This window comes from Semicossyphus pulcher, unplaced genomic scaffold (assembly GCF_022749685.1).
Source record: "Semicossyphus pulcher isolate SPU_LCO1_2020_fin unplaced genomic scaffold, fSemPul1.0.p SCAF_22, whole genome shotgun sequence".
Classification (NCBI taxonomy): domain Eukaryota; kingdom Metazoa; phylum Chordata; class Actinopteri; order Labriformes; family Labridae; genus Semicossyphus; species Semicossyphus pulcher.
Window position 1 is genome coordinate 7,008,034 of NW_027211696.1, and position 27,701 is coordinate 7,035,734.

General features: G+C 40.5%; 2 protein-coding genes across 2 annotated transcripts in view; one reads left to right on the forward strand and one right to left on the reverse strand.

The window, feature by feature from the left end:
* Positions 1-2,906: 2,906 nt before the first annotated feature.
* Positions 2,907-8,773, reverse strand: ccdc80l2 (coiled-coil domain containing 80 like 2). The gene is made up of 12 exons (XM_069673578.1): positions 8,223-8,773; positions 8,050-8,138; positions 7,793-7,966; positions 7,565-7,716; positions 6,244-6,564; positions 5,856-6,087; positions 5,609-5,765; positions 4,926-5,062; positions 4,669-4,820; positions 3,890-3,993; positions 3,579-3,659; positions 2,907-3,464 (listed from the first exon to the last, which is right to left on the reverse strand). Exons 1-12 carry the CDS (start codon positions 8,503-8,505, stop codon positions 3,133-3,135), a joined length of 2,214 nt encoding a protein of 737 aa, XP_069529679.1. The 5' UTR covers positions 8,506-8,773; the 3' UTR covers positions 2,907-3,132.
* A 3,671-nt stretch (positions 8,774-12,444) lies between these two features.
* Positions 12,445-27,701, forward strand: part of nnt (nicotinamide nucleotide transhydrogenase) — a 44,978-nt gene continuing 29,721 nt past the window's right edge. Inside the window, exons 1-10 of the mRNA XM_069673555.1 lie at positions 12,445-12,483; positions 14,634-14,846; positions 19,712-19,941; positions 21,199-21,416; positions 21,592-21,679; positions 21,828-21,916; positions 23,500-23,687; positions 24,016-24,149; positions 24,252-24,443; positions 26,420-26,573. Of these exons, the coding sequence (XP_069529656.1) occupies positions 14,696-14,846; positions 19,712-19,941; positions 21,199-21,416; positions 21,592-21,679; positions 21,828-21,916; positions 23,500-23,687; positions 24,016-24,149; positions 24,252-24,443; positions 26,420-26,573 (1,444 nt within the window). The 5' untranslated portion in view covers positions 12,445-12,483; positions 14,634-14,695. The remainder of the gene's footprint in view (positions 12,484-14,633; positions 14,847-19,711; positions 19,942-21,198; positions 21,417-21,591; positions 21,680-21,827; positions 21,917-23,499; positions 23,688-24,015; positions 24,150-24,251; positions 24,444-26,419; positions 26,574-27,701) is intronic.

Here is a 27,701-nt window from a genome sequence, read left to right on the forward strand (position 1 = left end):
TTATCTGTGTGTTACGATCTCATTGATTTGCCTATCCCTGGCAAACTCCAAGCAGCTTCCCTCAGGGCTCAAATGCTGATGCCCACTCACTTGTTGGCACGTCAAAAGAAAAAAACAATAGAGATTTGTTCCTTAGCAAACATTGGAAATATGTGTCTGTTTTTTTCTATGAAGATAAACCCCTACAGGATAGAATCTTTCCATATGGTTGCAAACTCACAGTGACAATGCTATAATGGCATCTTAGTTCAGTGTGAGCATGCTAACATTTGCTAATAAGCGCTAATCACAAAATACAGCTAAGGCTGGTGGGAATGTCATTAGTTGAACAGGTATTTGGTCATAAAATAAAGTATTGGACAAACACAAATTTTGACCTATTGATTATAAATAAAGAATCAGGGCTCTACCTGATGGTGACTTGTATGTCTGTACCAAATTTTATGTTAATCCATCCAAAAGTTGTTGGGACATTTCACTCAAAAACATGATTAAAGGAGCAATTTGCCCCTCTCTGTAATCGATAGAGGCAATAATATTTGATATTGGTGCCATAGCTGAGGAGAAAGTTGTACAAACAGCTTGTGGTTTTGCCCATTCTACATTCCTACAACACCCAGCGTGCATTGCGCCCCTCCCTCTGAAAGGAACGTCCCAGCGAAAGACGCTGGAGTGAAACACTGCCGTTTTCCAGTCAAGGGCATTGATCGCTGCAGGCAATGGCTCAGAGCGGTACAGAATCCGAAATGCGACGAAAATCTTTGGGTATGCAGTCTACATTTTAAACCTGACTATTTTGAATGAAATATGACATCTGAGGCGGGCATCCTAGATTGAGGAAGTGTACTTTAGCAAGCTCCCTAGCTACCGCCAGATGAGGCGTTTAATGTAGTCTGGCGGAGGCTTTTCCGGGGCCCATTGGAGAAGCGGATAGCATCCTCCAAAGCGAAGTTGCAATTTTTTGTACCATAATGGTATTAGCTCCCCATAATAGCATGATAGGACTGAGGTTGAAAATCAGCGAACTGGCCCTTTAAGAACTTCATTGTGGCACAAGCGATGCAGTCAGGGGATTGCCAAATTTAGTAGCATTCATCCTCTTAAGGCCATGAATGTAATACAAACTGTAACGGCAGCCATTCCCAGTAGTATTTTGACTGATGGACTGACACTGCATCCATAGAGTCATGGCTTAATGACTTGTTTCGATCTGGTGTGAGTCACGCGTCTAGTCTGAATCACCAGACTGTCACACTGTGAGAACGTTCACCAGCTCATTGCCAGAGGAACCAAAGAGAGCTGAGCAGTCCCCCTAGTGGATGTTATGGCTGTCCTAGTTTCATTTCGACATGCTAAAACTAAGTGCTTAAAAAAGCAGCAGGGTAGGTTGTAGGACATGTACTAGCAATCAGAGCAAGCTGACAAGGTTTAGTCGGCTGTACTTACGGATGATCATCCTATATTTGTTTTTTCATTTCACTGCTTGTTTATTGTGGCTGTAAAACGGTTTCATTGCTTAGCATTGCTTTTCATTGATTTATGTGAGACAATGGTTTGACTCATTGTTGGCGTGACACTTCTGTCTTCATTTCATATCAGTTATCAAGCCATATTTAGCCCCTCCAAATATTCTCAATTGAAATAGGAGAAAAAGTTAAAGCACTGTAAAGAAGAAATAAACAATAAAAACATGTCCTGCAGTTTTCATGATGATTAATTTAGAGTATTTACGAGCATCGTAGGAATAAAAAGTCTTGTGTGACAAATAGCTAGCAACATTTTGTCCATTTACCAACATTAACCTGCTGAAGCCTGTTGCCGATAGTGGCATGCAGACTCTTCCAGGATGCACCGGAAGGAGGGCACTCACCTGGATCCTTCCCAACCATCCATCATCAATAACATGGCACGATCAAAAGTCTCTGATCCACCTGGTTGCCGTTTATTTGCAATGTGGGAGGGACATCAAGCCAACATGCAAATGTAAGTATTCCCGTTAAGTGGATCTTCAGTCTGTAGCTATTTCCTGATTTCATCAGTCACAAACATTACCTTTACTGTACTTACAAGGCTAAACTTCTTAACAGTCTTCATCAGGTAGTAGACAGGAAGATTATGGAGTCGATCAACTTGTTAGAAATCAAAATTATTATTTGATTTGAAGGTATTTTCTGTACAGTAAATCTGCTATAACACCTTAACACTACTTATTGTTATTGTAAAAGTGTGTGTGAAACCAGTAAACAAGCCAGCACAGAGGTCTCAGCTGGAACCAATGGAGTTACGTGATAAGCTTAAAGTAATGGACAAGTAGTTCCATTAAAGTTGAAACAGTGTTCTAATGAGCACTGTGATTGGCTGGCGATCAGTCCAGGGTGTACCCCACCTCTTACCCAACAACAGGATAAGCCGTATAGCTAATGGATAGATAATGGTTGGATGGATGGATGGATAATGTTCTAATGGTAGTAACTGAAAACCAACATTTTCCTTGTAGGACAGTGCAATTAAAGTGACAGGGAGATCTGGAACAGTTCTTGGCGACTCTCATGGGAAACCTTCACGGACTAGTTACATTTTACACTTTAAGAACTGTTAAAGGATATCCTTCAGGCACACAACAACAACTCTTTGTTTTACCGACCCCGGGTCAGTCTGCAGCTCTTAAAATAACAGATGTTGAGCTCAGAGCTAAAGACAAGAACATTTGTTTCTCCATCAAACAGAGTTTCAATTTTAGCATCACAGCATTTCAACAGAGGAAATTTACACGTTTGTTTACTTATACTTGGAATGTGTTGGAAAAAGAGTCGACACAAGCGTTGCCAGAAAGCCCAATCTGCTCGGCCTTAGATGGAAAGTATTAACAGAACACCATGTTTAAAAAAGGGTACATATGCTTTTATTTAGAATTTCTTGAATGAAACCATTGATATGTTTTATGCTCTGCTTTTCACATCTATTATTTGCAACATACAACATAAAATATCCAGCTTATGGTATGGTATCCAGAAGATGCATCGTTTTATATAAAATATATCCTGTGAGTTTTTGAGGTCATTGTTTCTAAGTGTCATCCCAAGAATATTGTTCTCCTTCACTCCACTGCCTCTTCTTCCTCCTTCTTTCTCATCATTGCTCTGGTCGGTGATACGAGTACGTCTCCTCTGCCCCTTCATCATAACCTCCATAATGCCCCCCCTCCCCGCCTCCTCTCCCTCTGTCCTCAGGGCAGTAGATCCCCAGTCTCCTCTGCAGCCTCTCCTCCTGGAGGCGGAGCTCCATGGAGTCCACCAGGTCGTAGACGCTGTCCAGAGACCACATGGGTGATGGGAACCACGCCTTGACGTCGCTGTCCTTCCCCACAACCAGCATGCTGAAATAGTCTTTGCTGATCTTCAGCTGTTCTCTCAGATTGTTGACGGCGTCTCGTGGTAACGGCTCAACTTCACTCTGACTTCGACCTAGACGAAGAAAAACAGGGTGGAAACATTTGCAAAGTAAACAACATTAGCAGTAAATTCAAAGGTAATGTTCTGTGCCATGCACCTGGACTTCCCCACATTGCTATGACTCACCATTTAGGGGAAATAGCTCAACAGTTCCTGATGCTTTGTCTCCAACTCCAGTCAGCTTCAACATGGCGAAGTGGCGAATACCTGAGGAAAGACACAACAATGCTTATTATGTCAACAAGTATGTACACTTATGAGTTTTTCTACAGTTCATATGTTATAATAAGGCGTAATATAAGGCATAAAAAGTCAAAGTCAAAAGCTCTGAAGGTCACGAGGGAAATCTGACTCATAGCATTTCCATATTCCACAAAGAGTACAGAGCAGACAGACAGTGTATTGTTCATTAGCTGTAAGTGTGGTGTGTTACTGACCAAGGTGACACTCCTGTCCTCTGAGAGCAGAGAGCTGCTGTTGGAAGGAGTAGTCGTCCTCAGAGGGAGCAGAGATGAGCAGCAGTCTCCTCTTAGACATGAACCTAAACAGCCATTAAAATGTGATGTGAGTTTGTCACACCCAAAGCCTGTTATTCAGCCATAAAGTGAGACACATTATTTGTGATATTAAACAACAAATGTTTGAACTCCACAAAAAAAAAAAGTTCATAATTACAAGAGCCAAAAACATGTCTCTGCAAAGCTAACGTTAAGCTAGTTACATATTTAGCAGGACTAGCTTCACTGTTTTGATTCTCCATGAGGGGATTTAGCCTCTGCTTTACTTATGCCTTATAACAAACTAAATTACAGGAATGTTAGTTCACAGATATATTTCACAGTTATAACAGTTAGGGAGGTTTATTTAAGGCTAGCTGTAACTTTCACCAGCTAGCTTTAGCATTGAAGCTCTTGAAGCGAGTTGACTTTTAGGTTTGTGCTGTGTTTTGCTTCGGTGCATAGTTAGCATATTGTTTTCTTAAGAGCTATACATTTTTATTACCAAAAAAGTCAGGACACATTTTCATCTGAAGCTACTATAGTAGGTCATTACAAATAATACTTAGTATGTATGCCTAACTACTGCATTTTGGCTTCGCCATGCAGAGCAGTTCTAATCAATTCCACAAATAATCAATGTATTTGGACTTCATAGAGACAATATATTTTCTGAAGAGGCTCGATAAACTGTTAAACAAGTAGTAACAGTGCGCTACCTGAGCAGTGTATTCTCAGCTCCAGGCTGTTGCTTGTCTTTTGAACAGGATGGAGGACTCTTCCTCTCCTTCTCTTTCTCTGACCGCCTCGAAGGAAAGTTGTCGATGTACTCAAACAGAGCGGTACTTGATGGAGGAGCCTCAAAGACTCTCTAGGGTAAAGATGAAAAGCTAATTAGGCACAAAAAAACTTAAGAGAAACAAGTCTAATCAAGTGTATTTGTATTCTTGAATAAACACAAAGGAGTCTGTCTTACATCGGGCGTGATGTCGTAGTCTGTGATGGTCATAGAAAAGAGATCAGGCGATGAAAGGCCGAGCTCGGTTCTTAACAGAGAAATCAGGCCTGGATCTGAGAAACGATCTGATTGGTCTCTGAGCGGAGTTTCCGATTCTGAAACACACATTGGAAATATTCGAATCAACTTCTGTTCAGAGATGCAGAGTGAGCAGAAAACAACACTGGGTATAAAAAAGCTCAAAGATCCACCCTGGTTTTAATGCCATGTACAACATAGCGGAGCCACTAGCATGGACTCCTTTTTCCATTATAACAGCTGCTGCTCAGCTGCTGACTTGGAAGCCTGAAGTACCCAGAGCCCATAAACAGATTTTTCTCCCAGAATTTAAAAGAAAATGGATAAAGCATAAAAACACCAGTTTGATCCTGCTTACAACAAATGCACGAGTGAAGTAATTCACAGTTTCAGGCTGCTGAACTTCACAGTGAACTAAACCTCTGCTGCTGTAACTGTGGAAGCACCATATTTGCATTTGGTCACACTTGTATGAAGCATACAATGTGTACCTCTGTTTGGCTTATAATATTCAGACAGTAGCTACACTGTAAAAAAGAAACGATCCTTAGAAACGCTTTCAGAAAACCTTACCAAGTTTTTACATACTCAAACGCACAAAGAAATGAATGAGCACTACCTACCGAGCTGGTGGTGTTGCAGCGCAAGCGTGGCGTCACTTCCTTCACCCACAATGGTCGCCACGGTGATCTTCCTGATAGCGAGGTCACAGTGTTGCTTCTCGTTCTCGTCTTTCTGCTGGAGGTACAGTGTTGCATCTCTGCTGGGCGTTGAGATCAACTTGCAACAGAATAAAACAGATCAATCTTTCGGAATGAATATTGATCAGAGATAAAAGACAGACATAAAAAAAAAGGATACAGTTCTTACCATTAACCTTCTGGTCCCCTTAAAACTGTCCAGAAACTCCCTCAGGGCTGTTTTATCCTTCTCACTGGCCTCTCTGTTTGACTTTTTCCCTCTTCCTTTCCCTTTCTTCCCCTTTTTCCCTTTGCCCTTCTTCTTCGAGCTCTGTTTTTCCTGTGTGTCATCCTTTACATTTTTCTCTTCACTCTTTTTTTCTCCGTGTCTTTTCTTTTCTTCTTCCACAGCGGAGTCAGGCCTGTTGTAGAGTAGGAAAAAAAATGACTTTGATGTTCGTGCAGCACTAAAAACCAGATGGGAGCACAGAATCTAAACAGTTTTGGCAAAATCCATCAAACATCCTCACTCTTATGTCTACTATGGTTGTAAATTAGACAAAAGATATGCATAGCACCTGTCTTTCTTCACTGCTTCAATGGTCTTTGACACAGATGGAGGACTGTGGGTTTTTTCTTGTCCGTTAGAAGCGACCCGACCACCACTGCTCGAGTCCTTTCCCCTCGTGGATCCCGCAGGAGGCACCTTTCGGATCACGAACCTCGACCGTCCACTCAGTATATCCTGGATCTTACTCTTCAGAGCAGCTTTTTTATCCACAGGAGGTTTTCTTTGTAATGGCACAACAGAGGTCACGTTCCCTCGTGTCTGAGGGCTCAGTACCATCTTCTTCATCATCTTTTTCCTTGATACAACCTTCTTTTTAGTGGTTTTACACCTAATTATAAAGAAACAGCTTTTATTCATAACTTCAAAAAAATAACCTATGTACTCCACATAAAAATGGCTAATCTGACATGTAATTTTACTCCTGCATGACACCCAAAGACTTGTGGATGTAGCCTCTTGGTTTCCAATGTGGATGTACCTTAAAGAGGGGGTATTATGCTGTTTCACATTTTAAGACATATATATAATTTCCAGTGTTGGATGTTCATACTAAACGTGGGTGAAGTTTCAAATCTGTAGGTAAAGGTATGTTGGGGTAATCCCCAGGCATCTACACGCTGCACTTGACGAATGATGTCACAAAGTGCAGCCTCAGCAGGCTCCGGAGAGCTGGCCAATCAGAAGAAAGTGCGCTTGTAGGGGCGGGGTTTCTTAAAGGGACAGAGCTGACTTGAAACTTGAGCTGTTTCAGGCAGAGGCTGTATGACACACAGCACCAGTGTGAGAAAGATTAGGAGTTTTTTTAACTATAAATTATGCTAAGCTACTCCACAGTTATCAAAGTGAAATATGAAGCTTGAAATTAGCATAATACCCCTGCCTTTAAATTTGCATTCTTTCTAAAGGCCAGCAGGGGGCGACTGGTTTCAAAATGACATCAGATGTATAAAAATTATACTTGCACTACTTCTCAGTTAACATTTTCCTGATGAGTTTATGGCCTCAATTGCTAGTTTCAAGTATAGACTATAAATAATGGACGTAGCCACCGTGACATCACCCATTAGTTTCTTTGTTTCCAAGTTGCCAGAACAGCAATCTGTCAACCACAATAGAGACTGAGACTTTGCAATTTGAATCCAACCTGTTCTCCAAATATGGTCACTTCTGGCTTTAATAATCCAAGATGGTGACGCCCAAAATGCCACTTTAAGACTTCAAATCTCTCAAATTGCTCACAAAAAGCCCTAAATTTAGGTTAATAGTGGACTAAATCAACCTTCTGAGTTCTCTTAAGTACAGTGAATGGCACAATGGTTTCATACAACCTTAAGTTGGATCCTTTTCTGGTCATCTTCTCCAGCTTCCTCATGGGGAACTGATCGATGAGCTCCAAAATTGCCTCAACGCGGACCGGATATGGGAAGCGCTCACTGACATGGAGGTTTTTCTTCATGACCAGCATGGTGAACCCTTCCTCCTGAAACAAATGATGAAGCATAAAATCTCCAAGTCAAGGAAAAACAGAATTATTGTAGGTGGGTTAAATCAATTACCTGGTTGGTTAGGTCCAGGTAGTGCAGCAGTTTGGTGACTGTGTCAGGGTCCAGACTCTCTACGGTTGCATCTCCTTGGAAAGTGGTTTTCTGGATGCGACCTTCCATCATGGCGTTCTGGATGATGGTGATGATGAATGTGTCTCTTTCTGCTAAACGGCAGTTCAGCCCTTTCTGAGAGAAACACAAAAAAGAAAGAAATAATGTTACAGCAATTATAGAAAGGAGACTGTTTCGTGAACGAAACAAATGTGTACCTGCTCCATGTCTTCCAGCTGTTTGTCCATCATCTGAAGGTAGTCGTCGTTGTGTGACGGGGCTGTTATCACCCACAGCCGCTTCTTACCTACATGGGAGAAGACGCATTAAGGTACTTTAGAAAAAAAAACAGACAAATTGATGCACAAGCTGATATGGTTTTTGGTCTTGCCTGCAAAATCTGCAAGGAAATCCAGCTCCGGAGCCAGGCTCGACGATGACCCTCCAAGTCTTCTGTTGTCTCCACGATCTCCTTCTTCATCCAACCCCAACCCCTGCTCGATAGCAGGAGGGAGGTCGGAATAGTCTCCCCAGTCCCTCACATTAGGGTCCAGCTGATCCTTGGGTTTGCTTCGACTGATGCCGGGCCAGGCTGTCAGTAAACCCGGGTAGCTGAGACTCCACAGGGCGGCAAACAACAGCAGCGGCAAGCGTGAGCGATTAAACCGAAACATCCTTACTGATGCGAGGAGTGTTGGGTTTGTTGGTCAGCAGGAACTGGATATCGGCTCACGAAGTATGCATTTGTGTAGCGCTGTTTTCACTCTGCATCGGAAGTGGACAAGATGCATTCACCAGCTGTTTGAAAGAGTTAAAAAGCTCCCAATTGAAACTCCCAGCTGAAAAATCTCCATACTTCTGCAGCTTTAAAAAAGACAGGTGGACTGAATCTGGAATGATGAATCTCTGAGGTAAAAGGACAGCGAAGACCTGAGTGATGTTAACCCCTCTCACCAGCAGAGAGAGACTGACTGGGAAGGATTTTTTCGCTTCTTGCACACACACAGTCACACACACTCCTGGTTCACATTATACCCATGGCTTGTTAACAGGAAACTCCTGGAATTTTCTGCTACTTCAAAGCACTTTCTTGCTCTTTGTCTCTCCCTCTCTCTCTCTCTCTCTTTCCACACACACACATGCACACAAACATTCTCCGTGTGTATGTGTGTGGTGCTGCTCTGTCTCATAGCTGACTGCTTTGGTGTCCATTAGCAGAAGAAACTTCTCAAATGTTCTCACATAGGAAATATAAAATGAACTCATGTGTGGTTGCATTTACGCAAAACTGTTGCGTAACATCTGTAGGGCAATGTGAGGGCAACCACCCCACTGTGTCTTTGATCAACAGACTGGTTCCCCACCTGCTTCAGGGGATGCTGCTGTGAAGCAGATCCTGACCCTTGACCTCCCTATAGAGAGAGACAAAATAGCTGTGAGGGTCAGTTACATGTCAGATTACCTGCTTTATTAAACCTAGTGAGGACTGATTGTATTTGACAGTTTTCATTTTAACATCTGTCACTATTCATCAGAGACTGGCACTGACCTGAGTGATATAAATAGCCTCAGGCTGCCTCACACATGAAGGAGAAGAAAACACAAGAAAAGAGGTTAAAAAATGGGCGTTAACAGAATAAGGGAGTTGAAGCTGAAGATAAGAAGTGGAGCACTTTAGTTTAAAGCTAATCATTCAACAGGAGTTAAAGCTTTTAAATGAAGGGAATCGTCAGCAGCCATAAATAACCCAGACAGGCTAACAGACGCTGCTGTAAAAGTTCAAACTGGTTCAAAGTTGTAATCCGGAGGTAAACATGCCCTCAGGTGAGTTAACCATGCAGACTTTCCAACAGAAAAAAAGGGCATTCATCCCTCCCACTACTTCCCCTTTAAATGCTCCACCAACCTAAAACTTAACAACAACAAACCAAAGCCTGAAACAGGCGATGTGTCACTTAAAGGGCCAGTTTGCCGATTTTCAACCTCAGTCCTATCATGCTATTATGGGGAGCTAATGCCATTATTGTAGGAAAAAAACACAATTTGGCTCTGTGCCTTTGGATTACCATATCCACTTCTCCAATGGGCCCTGGAAAACCTCAACCAGACTATGTAAAACGCGTCATCTGGTGGAGGCCAGGGAGCTTGCTAAACTACACTTCCTCAATCTAGGACGGCCGTCTCCGATGTCAGTCCACATTTTAATGGTATTTGACGTGCAAAAATCTTTGCTGTTTTCTTTGCAAAATGTTTGAATACAACTTTGCTCAGGCAGCTTCATAATAAAAGATAGATCTACAAGTATTGATAGTTTCTAAACACATACATATGCTTAACAGAGCGAGGGACCGCAACAGATTTACTTTGAAACAGCAAAAGGGGCGTTACTGTCCGATATCTTCTTCCACCTGCTTCCTGACCTCAAAGTTACACATGTTACTTGTTAGCTTTATAGTTTCAAATGTAAGGAGAACTAGAAATGAAGAGTGTATGTAGGGATACAAGAAAATCAAAGGCATGCAAGCAAAGCCAATGCAATTAAAAGAGCTGTTTTTAGGGCGAAACGCTGAAATAAGAACCAGGCGGAGCAACAACGCATTCCTCTCTCTAAGCCAGATAAAGAGATCCAGATGACCAGTATGTGTGTGAGAGAGAGCATATAATATATTGTATACTGTACATATACTGTAAGGGAGCGGATGTGCTGGTGCAGAATCCGAAGTTACAGAAGTTATTGCTCCAATGCAGGTTCTGTGTCAATGTCTGAGTAGTCAAGTTTTACAGGTTAAAGTAAGCCGAAGCAGCTTTCATGTTCAGAAAAAACATCATACTTTAAGGGTGCTGGTGTCAATGAATTTAAACTATATCTCATTTGACTCCTCAAGCATCTGGAAATGTACCACCTTAAACCTAATAACTTATCGCTGTAATCACTTGTGAAATCAGATTCTCAGTGTTTCATTTGCTGAAGAAATGTAACTAAAATTCAACAGAAATAACCTCATAATACTGTAGAAAACTGAACAAAAAAGCTCCCCTTAGTGGATAAACGTGAGTCTTGCATCACATGTTGTCAACAGCGAAGCCATTCCTGTTGGGTAAAAAGAATTGGTTTGTCCATGATGAGGGCTGGAGGGGCCCTAAGTTCAACAAGGGGTGAAATCCGGACAGTTTAATGGTGATGATTGTTGTAATCCTTTTTGCACATTTATAAACAATTTAATACTGTCGATCACATTCTCCATTTCTTAAGACACATTTGTTTTTATTTAAGATGCATATAAAATTTTCCGTTCCAATATCTTGTATCCCACATCTGTTTATCATAAAATGGAGCTTTAGATTACACATACGACAACATCTATTGATTCAAAGGCACCTTCCAGTGACCTCACACCACCACCAACATACAAATGACTCAATATCTGAAACACTGGATCTCATACAGCAGTGTATGATTATCTCCACTGGTAATGGTCTCAAAATAAGAGCCATCTGTTTAAAGGGGAATCAAGGTGCAACTGAATATCTTTATGTATAAATTTGCATGTATGAATTACATCATGACACCTTGCATTAAAATACATATATTTAATTGAACCTTTATTTAACTAGGAAAAAAGCTCTTGGGGTTAAAAATATCTTTTTCAATAGTGTCCTGGTCAAGACAGGCAAGAGCAACATTAACAAAGTTTCAGACAAACAATGAGCAGCCACACATACAAACATAACAGAATGTATGACTATAATACAATAAAAGACATGATATAATAAGTAAAACTAGTCAAACTTTGTCTAAAACAACCACAATCATAAACATCTACAGCCAGATATGTCTGCCTCCAAGTTATTCAAAATCACCTTAAAAACATCTATCCATATAGATAGATTATATAATATATAGATTTTTTAGGAGCAGAACATACACTACACAATCACATTATAACAGAAAATAGCACTAATTTAAAAGTGAAGATAGATTTTTTAAAAAGCACTCATGATACTTCATAGTTAATTACCTTATGTCATGGTTCATTTATATTAAAATACCCTTATAAATTAAGTATCCAGCAAAAAAATGCTTTTTTGGGCTAGAACTGGGCTATATATCACTTTTTTATTCCACGGTCCAATGATGGATATTAACATGGTAATATAGCGCCCTTTAGTGGCAGTACACAGAGTTGCATCTTCAATGTTTCAGTTTTAGGACGCCATTTCTGATATAATAGTAGACACGTAAATGTGCTTATTATTCTATTTCCTTATCATTACATATTTATTTGTCAATTTTTTTTTTTTTTTATAAACAAATCTACTTTTAAAGATGTATCCAACTAAAAAAGTTTAAACATAACTTTTACCTAAATTTAGACCTAGCCTAATTGATAAAAAAAAGATTAAAAAAATAAAATATGAACATTAACATCGCTGCAAATTTATGAAATGTAGAGAAAAAAAGTTTAAAGACATAGCTATACACTTGTGGCTCTTTTATGTCTCGTCAGTGAAGGCAGATCAGAAGTCATCGGACATCCTCTGATGCTTCTCATATGATCCAATAATATTCTCATGCCGGCCGCTTATCCGGACACCTTCCGGGTCGAGCGACAGTTCGCCTGTGCTGCACAGAGCCAGGACTATTTGCAAAGGTCAGTCGAGTTATCTGCCACTCACTTTTCTACTCTCACTTTTCACCGTGCAATTCGTAATTTGTGCATTTCCGTGCTTGTGTAGGAGGCTTTTCTGAGTCATAGGTCGCCTTCATGCACAAGACAGATGTGTATATTAGCTACCAGCTCGCGCGCTAGCTAGCTCATTTAGCTTTCACCCCGCTAGTTTGTGCAGTGAAACAAAAAGAGACAAGCGGTGCCCGCCTGGAAATGATTCATGTTGATGTTTGACTCATAGCGGAACTATACAGAGCACTGGTCTAACAAAAAAACTTATTATATTCAATTTTCCACGCTTCAAATTCTCTGAATGACACACGGCTAAATATAACGCTCCTGTATGGAAGTCATTGATTCAAACGTTGTTTTATTGGTGACTTGTTGGGTCATAACGATGCCGTTAGTCAGACGTTTATGAGAGCTGTTCACGTCCTGACCCGGTTTAAATCTAGGACACAAAGCGATAAACGTCCCCAATAAAACGCCCTGTTCATCTTGAGAGCTAGGTTTTATGAGCTAACGTTATGATCGCAAAATGTCAGCTGAATCATATTTTGAGACCGCAATAATTTTTGGTGACGTGGTAACTTCTGTTTTTTCTGACATGAATTAAGAGTCTTGAAGACACCACACCGGGGCTGTAATGAGAGTAATCACAGTGTTTAAATCATGTCTGCTTCACGGACAGCTGGGAATTGTTATAAATACTCAATCAAACCGTTTTGCAGGACGGGGTCAGGTACAGGTCGGCCAACAGAAAATGGAACGATTTTATTTAAAGATTTGCCCTGTTCTTTTCTTAGATAGTAGATAATATTTGTGAAAGCTTTGGGCTTTTAATTAAAAATAGTTTATAAAAGGCAATAGCTGGGATTGTAAAGATTTGACACGATGTTTCACAATTTTCTGATAACTAAATAAATAATTAACGAATCAAAACAGTAACTGACATGGCATAATTGACAACCTAACTTTAGAATGCTTATAGACCCTACCTACTCAATGTTGTACTTAATCTTAGTACTTTGATTGTATGTCACTATTTAGATGCAACAATATATTGATACTTTGATTAAACTATGTAAAAGTTTACCAAATAGGGCAGCTCTCCATTAGTGGTGTAATTGGGACACCGTGGATTTATGGTTCTTACCATGACTCTTAGGGAACTGTTAATATTGCCTTTGCACATTTGTAAAGTGATAAATGGTTTTCGGGGATGCGACTATTAACAACAATTATTGTCATTATTATTAACTAGACTGTCTTTAATATGTATATAATGTGTATTTATAGTTTAGTATTTCAAAAGGCAGAAAATAGCCAATCACAACTTCCAATCAGCTGCAAAACAAAAGATATTCAATTTCCAATGATATAAAACAGAAAAGTCTCCTTTTTAAGAGAAGCTTGAATCACCAAGTCTTGCAATTAACAAGAATAATTAGCCCATACATTTAGCTCTAGTTTTTTTCAGTTTTGTGATTTACTCCCACATCAATGTTTGATCTTCAAACAGCCTCTGTGTACACACAGCGTGTCACAGTGGGCTTTATTGCCAGTTAATTCTAGTTCAAACCTTACTACACCAGTTGAGCTATCCCAGTCTATCCCAGTTTCATTATCTCCCTTTTAAGTAAACATGTTGACCCTCTTGTGATTACTCCCCAGAGTCATTCAGTGGGTTGCAGTTTTAAGAAATGACCTTGGTTGGTCAAAATGTTATTGTTTTGTTTTTCTATCCAAAATGATCCTGCCTGAAAATTGCCAAAAAAGGTTAGTATAGGATACTAGGACCACAAAAACCGAGGCAGATTCACAATGTAGCTCCAAAATGCAAAAACCTGTGTATTTTGGTACACAGTGTTGGTCGAAGTGTTTCCTCAGTGAGTGTGACCTGTTGCATAAACAGAGGACATGAGCGTTGGTGTGATCTATAAGGGAACAGTGTAGTCGAACTTGTGGTCATATACTTTTTAAATGTGACAGTGTGTGCAGTTGAATTTAAAGTTTATAATGAATGGTAGAGATCATACTCTCACTTTTGAACTCTTTCTTCCTCCTGGTATTCTTATTTACCCATAACCCCCCTCCCTCCTCTCTCTGTATCTCTCACGCCTCTCCCTCAGGAGGGGTGTTCTCTGTCCTGTCGAGCTCCTCCTGGTGTGTGAGAGTCGGGTGTGCGTGCACCATGGCGAGCCTCCTTCGTGTTGTGGCAGCTAGCTGCTCGGCCCCTGTGTTCAGCGGGGTCTCCTGTATGAAGCTGCAGGGCGGCCATTCACTCAAATCATCATCCATTCGCTTCTTCAGGACCCATCAAGCTCTTAGATGTGCCAGTCCAGGTAAGACAGACACACAGACGGTTTGGCATTTGGTTTTGTATGTAAATGTTAAGTTAATTAAAATCACAACACAACACAATGTTGTAGCGAAGTGTGACCTAAAGGTAATGAAGGATTTCCAATGAGGTCACTTGATCTTTCACCTACTCTGTGACAGAAGGCCGCGAATAACATAGGTCTTATATGTACTACAAACATAGAAAGCATTGAGGTTGTGATGGTAACATAGCAACACTGCAGCCTTTTCCAGCCTTACAGTCTGTTTACACAGCTTCCATTTTTCCCTGTTGAGAGTGGGAGGCTCGATTGCTTTAATAGTGAATTTCACATTTCAAGGTAAAACAACCTACTTGATAACCCATTAGCTAACATTGGGAAAAAGCTAAAAACGTTAACATTTAGCCATTAGCTAGTTAACATTAGTGTTACACGATATACACTACCAGTCAAAAGTTTGGACACATTTTCTCATACAAGTGAATGGGAAAGTGTGTCCAAACTTTTGACTGGTAGTGTATATACTTACAGTAATGTTAGGTAAGGATTGGTTAAATGCTAATGTTATCATGTTTGACATAGCTGTCAGTACTAGGGATGCCACGGTGGGGAAATTTTCCCACCGGTTAATAAACTTGTTACAGATTACACCGGACATTAAAAGTTATTGATGATGCTCAATACCTGTGATCTTCCCCTTATGTTTGAACAAAACAACCGCTTAGAAGGTTGGTTCATTTTTTTTTTTAATGACACACAACAATAAAACAGTGCAATCTTAAATATTTAAATAGGCTACAACTTTTATGAACAAAACGAACAAGGCGGATGGCGGCTTGGCGGCAGCGCATGGTGCGCATACCCGTGCTGTAATATAAAAATACAAAATTAAATTAGATCTATTATGTTTTAAATAATAAAGGCCTACATGGTAAAAAACACTCTTGAACCAAATAAATAATGGGAAACGAATTCAAATAGGAATCAAATAAAAAATGGAATAAAAAAGAAAACAGTCTAAGTCTAAACTCCATGTTGTAGGTGATGATAAACAACAAAAGCCACAGGCTTAAAAGCCTAATAATAATAATAATAATAATAGTAATGATATAGAGAGAAGAAAATTGAAATTAGCAAACTCCATTGAACCAAACAAATATAGGAAACAAATTCAAACAGGAATCAAATAAATAACGGATTAACGTCGTCGGTCAACTCTCCTTCTATTCTCTTTTCACGTGACCAGTGACCTCGCTCTGATGTCTGACACCTGCTGCTACTCTCTGTGCTGCTGCTGCGATGGAGCGGATACAGCAGATTCTAATTGTAGCAAGAATAAACACCATAGTATTTAAAAAAGAGAGTCTCTTTATTTAAATGTAGGATGTGGCTGATACATCAAAATGAAATCTATGGGTTTTATTTTTATCTGCCCAAAAAATGCAATTGGTGGGTGTAACACTGACTACCGCAGCAAGCCTAGTCAGTACCTGATGAAGTTTAAAATGTTATTTTCCCTTCAAATACAGCCTTATGTTCCCGCAGAGTTCACTTTCTATTCTCTTTCAGCCTCCTTTTGAATCCATGAGCATTTTGAGCTGTTCCAAAAATGTGTCAGGTCTTGAACATTGATTTATTTACAGGATGTCTGCATTGGTTGGTTTAACCTAATGAAAAAAGCAGCAGCTGTTAGCTTGTATAGCTAGAGCATATATATGTGACAGTATTATAGGTGGGAAATTAGTTCAAATGTTGTTCTTTTTAGATCGATCATCCGACTGTCAGTTTCCACTGAGGAGCCACTGTTGGTGAGATTGTTCACATTAGATGACTCCTTCATGTTAAAAGGAAAGATCAACTCTGGCGCTGAAATGATTCGTCACTTCATTGATCAGTAGAGTAGACAGAAAATGAAACTGCAGCTGCTATCACATGATATTAATTCATCATTTATTTAATCAAACATTCTCTGGTTCCAGCTTTGCAGTTATGAAGATCTCCTCCTTTAATCTAAATTATATCACTGTACTGTTAGTTTGTTTGGGTTTTGATTGTTGACCAAACCATGCAAACACTTTATTTTGTCACTTTTGGCTCTGGGAAAAAGGCCCTGGTTTATAGATCCACGCTTTAGAACTGATAGCAACATAAAGGCAGCAACACCTGTAGCTTTTGTGTGCCTTCCCATGTGCTTGTGTATCAGGTGCAAAATGGCAGGTGGCAACATACTCATTACACAAACACTGACAGAGGCTAGGTGTTGAGCATAGTAGTGGTATGAGAGTGGACAGACAGGTAAGCTATTCATACCCTTGTCCTTCAGCGGCCTTGGCAACTGGTGAAAAGATATCTATCATTGTGATATGAGTATGCTGTACAGGACAGTGCTGCACATTTATTATTGCCTTTGTGTTAAGGTGATTATAAGTCCTCCTCCAAGTTTATTCCAGAGGTCAATGTTGCCACTTGCAGCTTTTTTTACATCCCAAGGTCACATTTGATTCTGCAGCCCTCAGGCATTGTTGTCCAGTTACCAGGCGGAAAGTGCGCGTGCGTCATTGTGTGTACTGTAAAAGCCAGTACCAGCTGGTTGCAGGTACTGGCAGGTTGCAGGGTGTTTAAGGGGTGATTGTGACCTGGTTCATGGTGACGTCCCTGCAGTTCAGTTGGCTCCAGAAACAGCTGGCAGCGCCTATTCTGGACACACAAGTATCAGCTTACAGGGTCGCAGACAAGTCGAGGAGAGGAGGAGTACATCACACACAGTTCATGTGCATGTGCTTTGACCTGCAGGGAGCCTATAGAGGAGCAGTATAGGCTGAGGCAGTATGTTGACGAGAGACTGGATCTGTGAACCATGACATGGACAGAATGACTGTGCTTTATGAACAGACTGTTGATGGCATTGTCAGACTTGCAGTTTAGATAAACAGGGTGTATGTTGGTCAGTGTGAAGAGTATTTCTAGACGATTTAATATAATATATAATCTTGAAAAAGCAGTATTTTAAACCCAGCATTGTTCACAGCCATTTTTACACCCCCATGGTCTTTGTCATCTTTTCCTTTCTGGCACATGGTTGTGTTTCTTGGCTAACGCTACCTTATGAACCATGGACTAGCATAAAACAGCAGGACCAAACAATTTCACAAATGCTTGTGGGAAACGCACAAGAACACGGAGGTGTTCAAACTGTTCAGGGAGAAAACAACGACAACAAGGCATTAAAGTCAGCGATCATGTTGAGTGTGCTTTGCCTCTTTGTTTACTGCAGGGAGTTTACCCATGTGGAAATTGTGACTTATCAGAGAGCAGTTTTCTTGCCCATCAAAACTTTTGGTCTGCTGGTAAAAGCGGCAGCGTGAACACAAACTAAACTTTTGTGACAATTTGGTCTTTGATTCAGATCAAACAGACTTGAGGTGTGAAAGCACCCTTAGTCTTGAGTAGTACTGGGGTTTGCCCTTGTTGTTGATGTTTACATCTGGCAGCCAGTATAGGGTGCAGGAGCTGAAAGGTGCATTAGCTCTGCTTGTTGCTCTGGTTTGGGCTAACGGAAGTCTTGCTTCTTGATAATGTCACATTGAGCAGTGCTTGGTCACAGCTGCTCTTGTATTTTTCGGCTTGTGGTCGCCGTCAGATGTATGTGTTGCTTTCTACGTTTCTGTTCAGTAATATGATAGCCATGGGACTGACTGCCCCTGCTGCCCGACTCTAATCTATTTAGCTGATTGGGACCTGTTTGCTAAATGTGTTGACAGACACAAATGGGACATGCAGAACATATGCAGAACATAGTGGCATGTGGTGACTCTAGTAATAGCAACAATAACTAGCAGCAAGTTTTTCGCTGTCATGTGTTCTGTAGCTTTTTCTAAAACAAAAGTTGCAGAGGACGGGTCACCACAGCAGGTTGAGAGGAAAAGGCAGCGTGTCTACGGGAAATAGCTGCAGTGGAATTTTCCATAGGAGCCGACACGACATGTGACCTGTCTGTTACTTTGCACATCTTTTCTGCTCGCTTGACTGTGTTACTTTCTTTTTTTAGTCCTCCCTTTACCAAAATAATTCTCATAACAAGCGTCGCCTTTGTTCTCACACATGTTGACTCAGGTCTGTTTTAAATCTCTGACAACAAAGGAAAGCTTTCTGCTTTGCAAACAACCTTGTGTTTGTGGCTTACCGTCCAACTGTAAATATAGACTTGATTTAGAGGAAAATTGTGATATTCTGGCTGTTTTTGCGATTATGTAAGCTAGCTGTTAGGCTCTAGGGTAGCAATGCTGGTTGATCAGTGCAATTCCCAGACATTTTATCTTAGTGACTCGTGAGATTTCACCTTCTTCGTTATGTTAATTTTGTCCCTGCAACACTTTTCAGTCAAAGCCGTACTTTGTATTTCGTGCTAAACAGCTGATATTTACCCGCCAAGAAGACTCTAAACTATAGCCTCAGTGGAGCCTCTAACAGGGCTGTAGATTCTTCTTGTTGTTGCAGTGTGTCGACCTTGTCTGTCTACCTACAGGCCGTGGTGTATACAGTACAGTATTTATGGTAAACACGGTTTTTAGTCGGGTCATGGTCGTCTCCTTGAAGCTGCAGAGGTATCTGCATGCCCGACTATTACACTGTGCTGTTTTAGTATTTGTATTAAACATCTATAAATTATCTCCTATTTCCTAAACCATAATTGCAATGGATCATTCAATCAATAAGATATCCAATGAAACTTTGTACAATCACTTTGCAACAACCCAAATGTGTCAGGTTTGGCATGAATCAGTTTGTCATCATTAGAGTGCAAAACAAATTAACTAAATGACCAGTGACCAATTATCTGACATGTATTGTTGTCTTTGCCTCTGCAGGTATCCCATACAAACAGCTCACAGTCGGTGTACCCAAAGAAATTTTCCAGAATGAACGGCGCGTGGCGATTTCCCCCGCTGGAGTCCAGGCGCTCATCAAGCAGGGCTTCAATGTGGTCGTGGAGTCCGGAGCCGGAGAGCCTTCCAAGTTCCCAGATGAGCACTACACCCAGGCTGGAGCGACAATCAAAGACATTAAAGATGTCCTGGCATCGGATGTCCTGGTTAAGGTAGGATTTAAGTGAAGGTGCAGGGGGATTGAGAAGTTAGAGAAATGATAGATGACTTCATATCTGAAGGGCTGGTTGTACAACAAAAAGAGGTAATGAGGAATAATCATAGACTTGATTTAAGAAATGAACATAGGTACTGCGACATCAACCATTGGTTTGTGGACTGCTTTTTGAAGCCTCAGGTTGGGCATTATGGCCGTAGTCATTGTGGCTTATGCCATCTTGTGTCTTCACAGGCTGAAATGAACATATTTGTACAAGACCATAGAGCTGTACATGAGAGACTTTAGCACACATTAAATGATCAAAGCTATGGCCAAGGCTAAATCACAACCTGGCTGATTTACCAACACAATTTCCCACAGAATGAGATTGTATTTGTGGTAGTAGCTGACCTAAGTCGTTTATTTATTAGACCAAAAAAGTGAAGAGATCTTATGGACTGTTGCAGGCTCACTGCCAGCTCGTACACATCTTGGGTGGGAGAGTGATGTAAACAGTTTATTCATCACTAACTTTGCAGCCAGCGTTCTCCTCTGCGGGTAAAAAGCCAAAAACAATGCTGAATCCTTTTCACGGCCTCCACGAATACATCAATTATGGGTAAAACTGAACAAACTTACAAGCCAGGTGAAGTGAGCACAGACACTAATAACTGCTTATTAGTGCTAATATAAAATAATATCAAATTTACAGTAACCCAAGACTAACGTTTCGACACCAGCAGACAGCTAGCAGCATTTATCAGGTAGTGCAAACTTCTCCCAGTTATAATATTTTATGTAACATAAACAGCTGAGTTATATAAATATCCACACCCCCGTACAGTTGTCAGGAATAGAGAAATAAGCTTAAGAGACCAAACTATTTTTTGTAACACGCTGTAATATATTATATGGGGGTTAACTCGCTTTTGGAGCCAGCCTCAAGTGGCAATTTGGTACAGTTTTTTGGCACGTCCGTGTTGGCTTTATTTTCAGCCCGAGAGGTTGCCTCTTGGGAATGATAGACAGAAGAGGATAAGGGAAGGTTAAAGGAAGGGCAAGTCAATGTTTTAAGGATAGCTGCAGCTTTTTGCGCCTGCTTTGGTGATATGCTAGGTGGAGGAAGAAGAGGAATAATGACTTATGACGGTGTGAAACAAACTGTTCCCAGCCCAAAATATTTACTTGTCAAGAAAGTCTCTATTCAGGCATGGTGGTTAAGGTAGGTCATGTTCTCCTTTATCTTATACAATCACTTTCCTGCTTCCAGGTCCGCGCTCCAGTTTTCAACCCTGAGTTGGGAGTTCACGAGGTGGAGTTGATGAAGGAGGCTTCCACTTTAATCAGCTTCATCTACCCGGCTCAGAACCCCGAGCTGATGGACATGCTGTCCCAGAAGAAGGCCACCGTCCTGGCTATGGACCAGGTGCCCCGAGTCACCATCGCTCAGGGTTACGATGCACTGAGCTCCATGGCAAACATCGCCGGGTATGTGCGCAGCTGTGGTCTTTAGAGGCAGATGTAAACACAGCTCATGGCCATGACCAGGAAAAAAGCAATAACAAAATTTCCATGTGTGTTCAAATTGAATGTGTGTTGAAAGATCAGCTCATACTTGATGTTTTTTTTAAATTCCCTCTTATTTTGCTCTTTGTTGTCTCAGGTATAAGGCGGTTGTGCTGGCAGCTAACAACTTTGGACGCTTTTTTACCGGACAGATCACGGCAGCTGGAAAAGTGCCGCCTGCAAAGGTGTGTAGTGCTCGAGTTTGTGGGTTTCTGTTGTGTCCATTTATTGGTAGAGAAAAAAAGTCTTATTGTAAGTGTCTGTACTAAAGCATTATATCGACCAACCAACCAAACCAATTAACCTTTTTTTCATGTTTGTGTAAATGAATAGGTTCTGATCATCGGAGGTGGCGTGGCTGGACTGGCAGCAGCTGGTTCTGCCAGGGCCATGGGAGCCATTGTCAGAGGATTTGATACCAGGTGAGTTTTAATATTTAGTGGATGTCTAAATCACAAAATGAAATGAAAACTGGCTTTGAAATGTTGGATTTAAGTAGAAGTGCAGAATTATATGTGCTGTACATGTGCATGTATTTGTAGCTAAATATAACCCCCTCGTATTAAAGGTCTTTTACAGGCCTGTGTAGACACCAATCAAGATGGTGAAGAAGAATGAGTTTAATAAACAGTACTAACTTTGCTAATATATGTAGAGATGTGGTCTCACCACTGAATAGCAGCAGCCTTAGACTTTTAAAAATTGAAAGTGAAAAATGACTGTTTAGTCTGAATGATGGAGTATTAAGGCCACGTTAGAGATAATGAGGATAAAGTCATAATATTAGGCTATGGTTAGCCTATATTACTGTATTATCTTATCCTGCATACCATGTCACTTTATCCCATAACTGTCACTTTAACCTGTCACTTGCTCCTAGTTGTATAACAGTTGTATATACCTTGTATTTTGACTTATTTATCTATTCTTATTTTTATACTGTATTTACTGACTTGCTATTTTGTCTCTGTACTGCTGCAACACCCAAATTTCCCCTCTGGGGAACAATAAAGGATTATCTTATCTTATCTTATATGTTATTTTGAAGGGGAATATCAGAAGAGCAGCTGCCTGTGCTAAAGCAACTAAAATCACAAGTCATTTTTCAGAGTCCTGATACTTCCGAAAAGTGGTGCTGACGTGCCAAAAGTATTTTATATTCGTGAAACCTATTCTAAAGTATTGTCATATTAAGCTGTGTAATGAGCTTGCGCATTACTACCTAGGAAATCTTGCATGTTCTCGCGAGGTACATGTATGCTCTGCTTCCATACTACAGGGTGTGTTCAATATATATAGCTTCACCTAAAGTTGTGTTAAGCCTCCTGGCAATCATTTACAAGCATAACTTGACAAGATGCTCACTGTGAAGCTGTATTTCAGACGTTGCTCATTTTAGCGCAGGCGGCTGCTCTTCTGACATTCTACATGTATACCTGATATTCATAATAACATGTAGGCTAAAAATTATTCTCATTTTATTTCGACTTTGTTCTCGTAATATCAGATTTTTTTTTTTCTTTAATGTGGCCCTAATACTCCTTCGCATGTTTGCATTTCTGTTAACTGCTATAAACCGTTTACCACAGTGAAGCATACATGATGTCTTCTATGATTTCTTAACAATTAAACACATTGCATATTATTATATTATATTATATTAATATTATATTATTATAGCAGTCAAACACTTTAGGTAATGCTGCAGCAGTAGGAAATGTTCAGTGCAGCAGTAACGTAATATGGTGTAAACAAGGTGAACAGTAAACCTTGAAGCTGTTATGTATGAGATTAAAATGAATCTGGATTACCTTCTTACAGAGAGAGCCGACTATAAACAGAATAAAACATGGTTCCATGTCATGAAGATGCTTTAAAGGCACCTTTCAGTGATGTACAAATTAAGGCTTGCTTCTTATATTCTGTTTAAAGGCAAATAGTGTGATCCCTAAAATAACTAATGGACATTTTTAATATCAAGAATCACCTCTCCCCTCTCTTGCAGAGCTGCAGCTTTGGAGCAGTTTAAATCTCTGGGCGCAGAGCCACTTGAGGTGGACTTTAAGGAGTCGGGAGAGGGCCAGGGAGGCTACGCCAAGGAAATGTCGAAGGAGTTCATCGAGGCGGAGATGAAGCTGTTTGCCAAACAGTGTCAGGAAGTGGACATTGTCATCACCACTGCTCTTATCCCTGGTACGCACAACGTAAACACAGGCTCTATATGTAAGAAGCGAAGGACACGTTGATGAGGCAGACTGTCCTCAAACAAAAGGACACGTAAACAGTTTTTTAATCGTGGAATATCTGGAATACCACAGATTGTCAGACATTTGTTCTGGGCAGGTAGTCAGAATTTATAAACACAAAGAACAAGTCATGAAATATTGATAGTTAAAAATAACTTTGAACCAGAACACATTTTACAACAGCTTCACATCTGTTCTTTAAGTAGTTTTGGTACATTGTGTGGCCGTGAATCTATTGTCAGTGTAATATCTGTGTTTGCATTGTAACATTATAGGTAGGCGGGCACCCATCCTGATCACCAAACCCATGGTAGAGAGCATGAAAGACGGGTCTGTGGTGGTGGACTTGGCTGCTGAGGCTGGAGGAAACATTGAGACTACAGTACCTGGAGAGCTGGTGGTACACAAGGTCAGAGCACACGCTGTTAGCACACAAAAAAAACCTCCTCTTAATTATGATTTTTTTTTTTATATCATAAAACTTTCATGTTTTGTTTGTCTTGTTTTTTAGGGAGTGACCCATATCGGCTTCACAGACCTGCCCAGCCGTCTGCCGACACAGTCCAGCACTCTGTACTCCAACAACATCACTAAGTTGATGCGAGCCATCAGCCCCGGAATGGACAACTTCTTCCTCGATGTCAAGGAAGCGTTCGACTACGGGACCATGGATCACGTCGTCAGAGGATCTGTTGTCATGCAGGTATGTGGTCACATGTAGACAGCAGCTGAACAAACGTTAATCGGTTGCTCAAATTCCTCACCTGATGAAAGAAAAATTAAGGATAGTATGTTATATTGAAAATAAGTGCAGGTCCCTTTCACAGTCACTAGATGTCACCCTAAGCACACTTTTCTTCTTATCCCCATATTTAGGAGTAATGTCCCCTCAATAGCAAAATTATAATTATCATAGCATTGACATAATAATAATATTAACAATAATAATAATAATAATATTAACAATAATGAAAATAATAATTATAATAATAATAATGATAATGATACTAAAGATACAACATCATGCAAAAAATAGACGGCCTTTAATAACCTTAATAGAAAATGTAATTGTGTTTTGTGTCATTTCAATAGGTAGGATGCTTTTGCCATATTATAGTGAAACATGCTCCGATAACATGATTGAGTTGTTTATAAGAACCATAAAACATCATTATCTATGGTTGATTATTAACAGTGAAAAATGAAAGCAACAGTATCACAAAAGTCTCTATTTTAAATTGTATATTCACCACTAACTGAATGCATGGGCTCTGTGATGTGATGCACAGTTACGTGCTACTGTACCAGCACGGCTTCATTCTGTGTCTTTACATGCGTAACGTTACCTTCCAGAAGTTTCCTTATACACATAACCTCAGCTGAGGATCTATATTACCCACGGAGAACATCGTCAGGACATTATTAATGACGGGACGGTGATTTACAGCCGATTTTAAGACCAGACTCTGAACATAATCTGGTCCCGACCAGGTTAGCTTTGCAGAGTAAGTTACCATGGTGATCTAGCCAGGTTAAAAGAGAGCCAGCTTCGTGACACTGAAAACCCTGGGTTTAGCCTTAACAGACCGAGCTAGCCCTCTGATCTCGCTTCGTAGTACACTCCTCTGTTGGCTGAGCGAGCTGTTTGTCTTCTGACATCATTCACAGTCGATTTCAGTCTCTGGACTCAAAATAAAATGTAAAAATTGAATAAACCTAAAGTCAATAGCCATGACAGTCTCATTTCGCACTGCACATTCACATTCAATACCATCCATATATATTAATGCAGTTCTACTCATCATCTACAACTGATTAGAGACAGGGTATACTATCTTACTGTACAATGACTATATAAAATCAGCGCTGACACAAACATCAGTAACAAGTAGATAATGAAATTGAAGACCTAAGGGGATCAATATTTTGAATATCAGAAGAAGAAGAAGTGACTTTGGTGACATAATTTACTTCATACGCAAAGAGAAATAGGATGTTGAATTTGCATGAATTCACAGTACCGCAACTTCCTGGAGGGACTTAATGTTGTGTTGAGTACAGATCTTTGCCCTGCACCAAATGGAAGGCAGCCTTATCAAATCATTGAATTTATTTGTTAAAGAAAAAGGATGAAGGCACAGCCTGTAATGGTCCACCACCAAAACTATGTTTTTTCTTCAGTAGGTGGACCCATATAATCAATAGCAGCTAATGCTTCATTATTTTGGTACTGGGAGAATTTCTGTGATCAGTCTCTGTCAATGAGCTTAATTTTAGTATTTAGACCCATATTTGATAACAATAATGGTCTATCATGTTATAAATGATGCCTAAATTCAGGTATTACTTACTGTACCTGCTGATCATTAGTTTGCTTACTTTGATCTTAACAGCAGAGTCTAATGTTTCACAGATTAACGAATGCTACTGAGGTCATTGTGCATCATCAGGTAACAGGATGAGGGAATGCAAGAAGCAGCTCTTAATATATCTCATTTAATATGTTGACGTAACTGATAATAATCCCCACTTTAGCCACCTTTTATGACCTTTACTCTCTTCTCTGGAAAGTGTAGATGACTACAAGTTGTGCCATTGTCATGACGGTTAGGGATGATTAACTTTCCAATTGTTATTTTTCCCCCCTTTTCTCATCTTACCACTCTCTGTTACTTCAAGGATGGAAAGAACCTGTTCCCCGCTCCTCAGCCCAACAATGTGCCGGTTGCAGCTCCTCCTAAACCAAAGTCTGTGCAGGAACTGGAGAAGGAGAAGGCTGCACAAGTCTCCCCCTTCAAGGCTACACTCACCACTGCTGGCGCATACACCGCAGGTTAGCTGACGCAGTCTGAAATAAATAGGATTTTCTTGATCGGAAGAGAAATCAGAAAGATGTTTTACCTAAAAATGATGCTAATTTACGAGTTGAATTCTTCTAAGTGATCCTCATTGAGTCTGAAGGCAGGTTGAGGTCTGCCACAAGGTGAAGGACAGGTTAATAATCCGCCTTTAAGGTCACCGCTGGAATGTGCACAGGAGGCGTGAAGTGACACGCACACAGACACCCTGTTAGTGTCAGGAAGTGTGCGTTGTAAAAACAGCGTCACGCTGAGTCTGTGTTTGAAGTAGCGCAGTAGCGAGCGGTTCCCATGGTGCCACACAGCACCCGGTGTAAGTGCACCTCATGCAGTTAATGTGGTTCACACATTGTTTAGGTGCTGGAGTAGTTTCCTATTTAACACCGCCAAACATGCCGACATTAGCTGCTATTTTATGAGTGGGAACTCGCTTTGTGCTGCTTGTTAGCCTGCCGTGTAATGCTGTCATTTTGATCTCTATGACTTTGGTAAAGAACGTTTGTAACATGCAGGCAAGGTAACCAGACAAATTAGTCTGTATACCTGTCTGCGGAAGTAACAGGAAGTAAGGACAACATGGGTGGTCAGTGGCCTACCACATCTTGCAGTCAACCAAATTAGCTTGGAGCTAAAATGGAGAAATCAACTACATCCAAAGCTAATTAAATGAAATTACCGTAAAATCTGGAATATAAGTCGCAGCAAAATATAATACATAGTCTGTTTTTGGGGCGGGAAAAGGTTTTCTTTGGCTTTTTATTAATAAAAATGTGTATTTCAATTTATTTTCATTTAAAACAAATTCAAAACCCACACAAATTACAGCCTACCATCTGTTTTCACCATGTCGAATTTGCAATCCTGCTAGATACCGGTGCTGTAGCTAGCCGCAGCTGACAGCGACCGGTAACGTTGATTGTTGTGAGGGTGGTTGCTGAAATGGCGATCATGATGGTGCATGTCCGTGACGAAGCGTTAGTAACAATGAAGCTAGTTTAAAACGGCAAGAAATACTCAAAACAGCGCTGCGGCATATTGTAAAAAGGAAAATAGGAGACGTTGTAGTGGCTTGGACCCGGAAACAGTTTCCTGCGGAGGTGTGA